Below are 9193 nucleotides of genomic sequence, written 5' to 3'. Positions count from 1 at the left end.
ACTGGTTTGGGGTTTTGCGTAGTATCAACCCTTAAAAAAAATCTACGTAAAGATGGTCAAATGCCAGATTATAATATCGCAAGGATACTTCGGGTATGCCAAAGTCATAAAATTTTTCGCGTGAAGATCACTTTCAATTTTAAAAGGGATAATGACACAAATGATCCCTAAAATTTAGTTTGATGCGCAATGTGATCCATGAAGTTCAATTTGTTCAATGTAATCCCTAAACTTTATCCAATTGATAACGTGATCCTTAAATTTTTAATTTGTTCAATATGATCATTGGACTTTTGGTATACATTCAATTTAGTCCCCGAACTATATGAAAATTTAATATTGTCCTTCTATTAATTCAAGTCCAAGGACAACATTGAATATTTTCATAAAGTGCATGGACTTAATTGAACATATACTAAAAGTTCAGGGACCACATAGAACAAATTAAAAATTCAAGGGCTACATTGCATTTAGGGACCACATTGAACAAATTGAAAGTTTAGGGACTACATTGCACATCGAGCCAGAATTCAAGTACCATTTATATCATTTTCCCATTTTGAAAAACACATTAAAGAAAGTTACCAGAAGGACCCCGAGCAAAATACACGTGCTCTAATATTTTCAAAATACATATACACACGTTAGCAAATAAATAGTCATGACATATGGTCAATCAAACAAGCACACATTTCAAACATAAATTTTATACATGCCAAATCATCAGAGGCCTAATACCTTAAAAAATCCCCAACTTTAGGTCAAATCCCAATTTTACCGTTTACTTTTTATATTCCATAAAAAAAAACCCTCAACTTTAGGCCATATCTCAATTTTATCGTAAAATTTTTTTTTTGTCCCATGAAAAACCCTCAACTTTAGATCATGTCCTAATTCTATAGTCCAGTCCCAATTCTACCATAAATTTTTCAGTATCATAAAAAAGCACAAAATTTTACTTGAGTCACAAATCTGCCTCCACTAACCATCCATCAAAAGCTCTTTGTTAACAATCGAGAGATGGAAAACTTCCAAGCACGAGTCATTCGAGCGTCCTGAGCCGAGCGTCTCGGACACGAGTTCTTCGACTGTGAGAGATGGAACACTTTCGAGCACGAGATATTAAAAACCGAGTGCAAAATTGAAGATCCATGAGTGAGATGAAAGGAAAACTCTCTTAAGAGTAAGAGCAATTGAAGAAAGCCGACCCTAATTGCTCTAGTTTTTATCCTAATTTCATATCCAAGAAGACGTTTGGCAAATATGGAATTCATCTCCAAAAGATGTCTTCTTGGATATGAAATTTGGGGAAAAACTATAGCAATTATGTGGAAACACCAGATAAGATCACTAAGGATGATTTTGGACCGAGGGTTTTTGGAGCCAGATTTGGGATTTAAGTAAAAGTTGGTGATTTTTATGAGATAAAAAATTAGGGTAGAATTGAGATTAGACCTAAAGTTAAGAGTTTTTATATGATAAAATTTTTTTATTATAGAATTGGAACCGAAGCTAAAGTTTGAGATTTTTTATGATATTATATTAGGCCAATCATTAGAGGATGCTTCATTTCTCGCCGCATCATCACATGACCGACCATGTCATCATTTAATGAATGCTACTATATACTATGTCATATTTTTTATAGGTCACCTTGCTACATCATTATGCATATAGATGTTTATATTTTTAAAACACACGGAGCCGGAGGCACACGTGACATTTGGAGTCATGCTAGGACATAAAGAGCCGTGAATCATTTCTCTTAATAACATCACTAGAAAATTTAGAGTTACATTTCATATAATCTACACATCCCTGATTACTTTACTTTCGTACTTGCATCTAACGCTCCATTTGTTTCACAAAAAAGATTTTCTGGAATTTTTTTTCTTCTTATTTTCTGGTATTTGGTTCGCTTAAAAAAATGAGTCAACAGAACACTTATATTTAAATTCAGGAAAATGATTTCCACTTTTAAAAAGTCGGAAAACATTTTTCAAAATATGACTAAGTATTGGCGCTTGGATCCAAAACTCTACACTTGGACACGAAAACCTAATGTTGGTTCCCAAGTCGTGGCATTCAAGACTAAGTCTCCAGCGGCCGGGCCCGGGTCCATCGAGGCCTAGCCCTGGCTCCTAGTGCCTACGCTTGGGTCCATCGAGGTGGGACCTGAACACCTGGTGCCTTGTGCCCGAAAATATTTAAATATGAATTGTTGTTAATAATGAAAAATATTTTTTTTATTAATTAATTATTTCAAGTGATCATTTTTTGAAAAATGTTTTCCAAATCATTCATTGTCCGCGAAACAAACGGAGTCCTAACAAAAAACTCGAAGCGGCGCGTGGTGCTTCGGAGTTGATTCACGAGTTGGTATAATCTTGGTGTTTGTCGTAGTCGGACTGATGAAACCTTACATGCCCTGTCGCCTGCTTATCACTAGCCTCCACTAGTCGGCGCCCAAATCTGAGCCTATTTTAGTGCCAAAAATCAATACATCGTCCTTTTTATTAATTACCCTTTTGCGTAATTTTTCACTTATTATACAGTATTTTAGATGTATTTTGGAGCATTTTCTGAATTTTTCTACTTTTGTTTGTTAATTTGGCCAATATATAGGGCCAATACTACACAGGATCCTCTTTTCTGTTTTTTTTTTTTAATCTCCTCGATTGATATTTTCCTTTTCACGGTCTTTGGACCACCCCTTGAGGTAATTAAAATCATTACTATATAGTTTAGCCAAAAAAATAGTCATTACTATATCGATAGTTATTTTTTTAATAGACCTAGTTATTTTACTAGGTCAATGAGTTTTAATACTCAAAGTTTTGCAATTAAAAAAAAAAAATCCACGCATAGATGGTCAAATGCCAGATCATGATATCAAGAGGATACTCCGGGTACGCCATCGCTTCATAATTTTTTATAATTCCTTGCCTTTGTAATTTTCCAGTATTTTTCTTCCTTTAAAAAAAAAAAAAAGTCAATGATCATGTAGACAAGTCGGTCTTGATTGGCACAAATATATATACTGCTAGATCCGCACACACGCATACCAAGTCCTGATCAATTCGAGAAATGACCTAGTTAATTCAATTATACGCCGGGTTTATTTCGGTGCAATTTATATACCTCTCCAATGCGCTAGCCAAACGGACGGAAGAGTGACCCGTCGTGATCACCGTTGCTATCCAATCTCGAGACATCATTTGATGGAACCACTTCTCAAGTTACTCACTCTATGACGCGCGGTTGATGACTATCGAGATAGATGAATAATCGATTTAATGTTAAATTTGACTTATGTCTCTTATTAATTTTTATTTTTCCTAACCCTTGATCTTCCGAATTAGTAAACTCTTTATTTTAGAATTACCAAAAGTCCTCGACCTTAGATGAATGAAAAGCATATGTAAAACTAAACCATGATCGAATCTCTTTCTTTTTTAGCAAAAAGAGTTAGGAAAAATTCAAATAAGAGATTGAACTGCCATCATTTTTTTTTCGAATAAGGGGTTAAAGTGAATTCTGTGTCAAATAAGGATCCGAAGTGCTCTTATTTTTTCAAATAACGGTTTGAAGTGATTATGTCAATTTCAAAGAAGTACCTCACTTTCCGAATGGTCAAGGACATTTTCATCCTTTAACTTTTTTGAATTTTTTTCCCTTTTTTTCTTTTTCTGATTTTTTTTCTTTCTTCTTCACTTATGGAGATGCTCAGAAAGGGTTGGATGAGGTCATCTTCGAAAGCCACCGGCAAGGGTGGCCCTAGGCGACCCTCGCCCAACCGCCGCGGCCACCGGCGAAGAACAAACCAGAAAAAGAAGAAAAAGAAAGAGAACGGAATTAAAAAAGATAAATAAAAATGGCCTTTGGACGAAGATGCAATTGATCGGCCGAAATATTTAGCCGACAGGCGACTGGTGAGGTCAGGCCCTTATTTGAGATTGACATGGCCACTTCGGGTTCTTATTTGACACAATGTCCACTTTATGCTGTTATTTAAAAAAAATGGAGACACTTTATGCCTTTATTTGAAATTTTTAGGCATTTTATACCTTTATTCGAAATTTTTCCTAAAGAATATTTTCTCGTTTTTGCGTATATAAAGTAAGGCGGGATTTTCTTTCGTAATAAAAGTAAAATAAACGGGGAAGACGGCATTTCCTGCTCTTCTTATTTTTTTTTTGTCAAACTTTTATGCACATCGGGAATATAAAAAAAAGGGGGGGTAAAAAAAGGAGAAAAATCCACGTAATTTCACCAAAGAACAAGGCACGCCGTCCATTTCCACTTTCACCATCTTCTCCACCCACCCGCATCTTTTCTTTTTCCCTTTAATTTTCCCGGAAAATGTGAGAAAACCTATTTTCGCCCTCCTCTCTCTCTCTCTCGACCTTGAATCTGTTTTACTTTTCCTGGAAAAAAGCCAAAGAAAATCTATTCTTGCCGCCCCTTCCCTCTCCCCCTCCCGCACTTTCTCTCTCTACAACAAATGCGTCGCGCGGATCGAGAGAAGGCGATGACGACGCGCTGAAATCCGCGCCCCGGAGGAAGGACAAAAGTGAGAAGAAGATGGAGATGGGCCCGGCGGGGTAAACAGCTTCCCCTCCCCTCCCCTCCAGAGTCTAGGGTTTCGCTTTCCCGCTCCTCGAGGAGGACAAGAGAAAGCAAAATCCAGAAGACACACGCCCCCCTCCCTCTCTCCCTCTCTCTCTCTCTCTCTCTCTTCCTCTGTTTCAATTTCGTTTTTCCCTCCAAACGGCCCTTGTTTTCCCGGGGGGGGGGTGGGGTGGGTAAATGAGCGCGTCGCATTTCCCGAGGAAATCCGATGTTCCGGTGAAGATCCCCTGTTTCCCCCGGGTTTTGCCGCGTGGCCGGCGCCGTTGTTTTCCCTCCGGCGATCCGGGAGAATAGAAGAGGGAGATCATCCGTCTCTGGTTTCGCGGCACTCTTCTGCCCCCTCCCCGTCGAGCTCTTGATTCGTGACCCGTTCGCCCAATGTAAGTGTAACGAAACATCCTCTCTCTCTCTCTCTCTGTTTCTGTCCTCATAACGAGCGCGAATCTCCGTGTCCGGAAGCGCATCTTTGAGCAGATCGATATCCAGGTCGAGGGAAAACGAGAGGAAAACGACCGTTGTTGAATTTCCGTTATTTGATGGCAGTAATGTCTTTCTTCTTTCTTTTTTCTCTCTTTTGAATATGCCAGCGATGATGAGAAAAGCTCTGGGTGCCTTCTGGTTTTTTTTCTCTTTTAAGGAGTCACGCGCGCGGCTTTCTTGCATGAGATCATTTGTTTTTCGGGAGTTTCGAAAGAGGGGGAGTCCGCCGGATTCTCGTGTCTGATCTGCCTCGGATTCAAGAACAGTCTAATGCTTGTTCGGCTATGGAAGCGGTAGAGGCATTGCGTTCGAGGGATTCAGATGGTTGTCGCGGGTGTAGTGATGGGCAATGTTCAGATGATGGCGGTACTTGGTTTCGCAATGTCAAGCGTAAATACGACGAGCTGCAAGGCAATAGAAGATTCTTCGTGCCCGGGGTTGAGTACGATTCTGTCGCGAGGGTTGAAATCGAGAACGAGATCGCGGCGCTCCGCGAGATGGTTTCTAGCCAGCAGAAAGCCATACAGGATTTGACCGTGGAGCTCGAAGAAGAGCGGAATGCCGCGTCGTCCGCGGCGAGTGAGGCCATGTCGATGATTTTGAGGTTGCAGAGGGACAAGGCGGAAATCCAGATGGATGCCCGGCAATTCAAACTATTCGCGGAGGAGAGAATGGGACATGATCAGCAGGAGATCTTGGCCTTGGAGGACCTGTTGTACAAGAGAGAGCAAGCCATACATTCGCTCACGTGCGAGGTACAGGCTTATCGACATAGAATGATGAGTTATGGGCTCACTGTGGCGGAAGCCGATGGGGAGCATTGCCGCCAGCATGCCGATGGTCATGGCATGACTGAAAATCTTGATTGCCGATTTGAATTTCCATCTTATGAATATCCTCCTTTGAGATGCCACTTCAACGGGACATCTGGTCCATGGGAAGGTGAGAATGAGGTGGTTGACGTTGAAAAGTTTGCACATGGTGAGACTCCCCATGGCCGTAATGAATTGAAGGATTTGGAATACCGAATTCACCAAATGGAGCAAGATCCCAGCAACAATCAGTTGGATGGGGATTTTCCTGGCCTTGAGAACATCCCAGAGAAAGTTATAGTAGGTCAATCTCCTAGGCAACCGCGACATTCGAGGAGGTCTTCTAATGATGGTTCGGGCACATTTATTGGAATCAGTAAAGACGCTGGTTCAGACTTGCCTCTTGATTCTCCGAGACTCACGAATAGCTTCAAGAAGATGGAGTGTGTTTCTGAGACGGAGAGTTTCCATCAGCCAAAAAAGCTGAATAACACACCAGAAGCTGATGATGATACAACCGATAGAATTTGCACAATTGATTCAATCTATACAGGCTTGACGCCCACGAAATCTGCACACGGCAGTCTTCAAGAGGACATTGTTACACCAAGATACACTTCAAACTGCATCAGCGGGGATCAGGATCCAGATATCACGAAGCTCTACATGAGGCTTCAAGCACTTGAGGCTGACAGGGAATCACTGAGGCAGGCAATTGTCTCAATGCAAACTGATAAAGCACAAATGCTATTACTTAAAGAAATAGCCGAGCGTCTTTGTAAGGAAAGATCACCAGAAGAACGCATGCCTGTCAGGAAGCCAGCTCGCTTTGGATTTTTTTCCTCTGTTTTCAAGGTGATGCGTCTTTTTTTTGGGTGGGGGTTGTTTAACGCCCAATGTATTGTCACCTTTATTTTGATTTATGACTCATGCTGACTGAAGTCTTTCGAATACTTATGGCAAACACTATTATCTCTATTTTCTGCTCCACTTTTTGGGGTAGTGTTTTCACTTAGTTAACTGATTGTGGCGCCTAAAAAAAAGGGCTGTACGGAAGAGGAGGAATTAACTGCATTGTGCTTCTCGGTTCTGCAAGATATAGAGGGAATTGAAATGCTGAGGCTGTTGAAAAATAGGACTAGTCTGTCAAGGAAAGTATCTTACCATATGATTTTTGCTCGCTCATTCTCACTAAAGGCAGTTTGTTGGGATGTTGCTTCTTCAACTTCTGCCATTAGTTTGATTTTCCTTTGCCTTTCCTGCATCTGACCTGTTTATTTAGATTTGTTCTATCATATTGCATAATCAAGTAGCTTTGCCTGTTGGTCTACTGGCTATGCTGTTTCAACAATGAAATTGACATTCTTGTCCTTTATGTTTCTCATTTTATTTCCGTCATTTATAAAATCGATGCGGCAAGTTGTTCTCCTGGTTGAAGCTGAATATTTGTTTGATCTAGTGCTGACATTTTACTTTTGGTAGATCGTTCGGTAAAGATCTTGTTGGTGGTTTTGTTGTCTTTGTTGAGCTGGTATTGGAAATTCATTATGCAGCATTGACTCTATGGAAAAGGGGAAACTTCTTTCTCTTTCCATGTGTGGTGCTGCTTTCTCCCTTTTCAAAATAGCTCTTATAACTCTCTCTTTGCTTTATTTGCAGTGGATTGGGTCCTTCACCTTTTGGAGGAAGAAGGCTCGTAGAAGCAAGTGAGTACCGTTCTTTTTGGTGCCAAAATCATACTATTATACTTGTTTTCCTGTATTTCCATGTGACAGCTTCTCAATTCAGACTTTTTATGCTACGTTTTGTTTTTTCGGTGCAAAATTGCGTTAATTCTTGATTTCGTGTCGAGAAATATGCATGCAGTGGTAAATTAATTTTTGAATGAACTAATAGTACAGACATCTCTCGTGTTGATATTTAAATGTTTTGGATACGACTTGTGATTCACCCTCATGTTGTGCATTAAGGATGATTCTAGCTATCGCCAGATGGGAAGTTAATTTGTGAAAATTCGGGAAGTTTCTTATACACCTCATAGAACACAAATTTTATCTGATGGAATGGCACTTGAGTGCATAACTTGTTGCGGAGCAATAATCTTGCCATTAGGGAGCAAACTTCCCAGTTGGTTTTTCTCCGCATAGAGGTATGTACCTTTGTAGTCGGTGCTTTTTCCAAACACCTCTAGTAGCGACGAACTTCATGACTAAAAAGAACTTATCGAGCAACTAGGACACCGTGATTTGAAACTATTCATACTTCCAGTTTTATGTTAGCATGTATCTTGACATAATTAATAACCAATGAGTTCCCCTGCCTGTGATCTCTTATCTTGGTTGTTTGAAGATCCTTTATCTTCGACTCGTCACTTGCAGGTACTTGTTTGGGCTATCGCCTGATTGTGTGGGCTTGCTAATTCTTTTAGAAGACAGACCCCGGACAAAGCAGCGGAGATATCTGACACGTGCAAAAAGGGCGGCGGCTTCAACTGTCAAACTTCCATATCCATAGCAAGCCTCTCCTAATATGCAGAGAAACTGAGAACAGTTGAGGACACTGAGTCTAAGCGTGTCTTTTTTTTATGCCTGTTTCAGAGATAGTATGTTCTCATTCAATTTTTTCATTTGATATGATTTTTCGGCTTCCTTCAGCAAGTGAAACATGGTTGTATGGCGTGCTCTGATATTTTTCTTACATTCAAGGTGGAGGTATGCCTCTTTTGAATTGCCTCTCTCTCTCTCTCTCTCTCTGTAACCTATATTTACTTGACTCATCGAGTAAAGCTACACGGGCTTTTTTTCAGCATGTTGTTACAGTTCTGGGAGTAGACTCTTATGTTCCTGCTTCATTTCACTTTTTTTCTGGTCGAACTGCTTCATTCTACTTAGTCTGCAGATTTTCTATCTTGTCCAGAACATGCATCAGCCAATCTCCTTTTCTCGCGACGGAGGCTCAAGTATATGCCTGCTTGACTATCCATCTCAGTTTGCAAGACCTTCGGATAAGTTTGATTACTCCACGGACTATGCATCGAATTTAGGTATTCCTGTAATTGGGTCATCTTCTTGGTTAGGCTGGATGCTCGATGATTGGTCATTTGGTGGGAGCTAGGGCTGGTTACCGAGGGGGCTAAACATGTAAGGACATTTTTAGATGGTTTTATGCCATTATTGTTCTTTGCTGAAATTAGCAAGCCAAAAAAAAAAGAAGTTCCCGCTGGAATACTTTTACACTGGATTTTCTTTTTTGAAATAAAATGTTGGTTT

At 40.2% G+C, this 9193-nt stretch overlaps 1 protein-coding gene across 1 annotated transcript; it reads left to right on the top strand.

Moving 5' to 3' along the window:
• The first annotated feature begins 5378 nt into the window (after positions 1-5378).
• Positions 5379-8651, top strand: LOC115678609 (myosin-binding protein 7-like). The gene is made up of 3 exons (XM_030601988.2): positions 5379-6779; positions 7584-7630; positions 8303-8651. The coding sequence occupies exons 1-3, from the start codon at positions 5397-5399 to the stop codon at positions 8436-8438; spliced, it is 1566 nt and encodes a 521-aa protein (XP_030457848.2). The 5' UTR covers positions 5379-5396; the 3' UTR covers positions 8439-8651.
• Positions 8652-9193: the final 542 nt, after the last annotated feature.

Source organism: Syzygium oleosum, unplaced genomic scaffold (genome assembly GCF_021117445.2).
Source record: "Syzygium oleosum isolate NSW1041296 unplaced genomic scaffold, Sole_v2.1 Sole_v2.10, whole genome shotgun sequence".
Lineage (NCBI taxonomy): Eukaryota > Viridiplantae > Streptophyta > Magnoliopsida > Myrtales > Myrtaceae > Syzygium > Syzygium oleosum.
The sequence above is the reverse complement of the archived record's forward strand: the minus strand, read 5'-3'. Positions and strand labels throughout refer to the sequence as shown.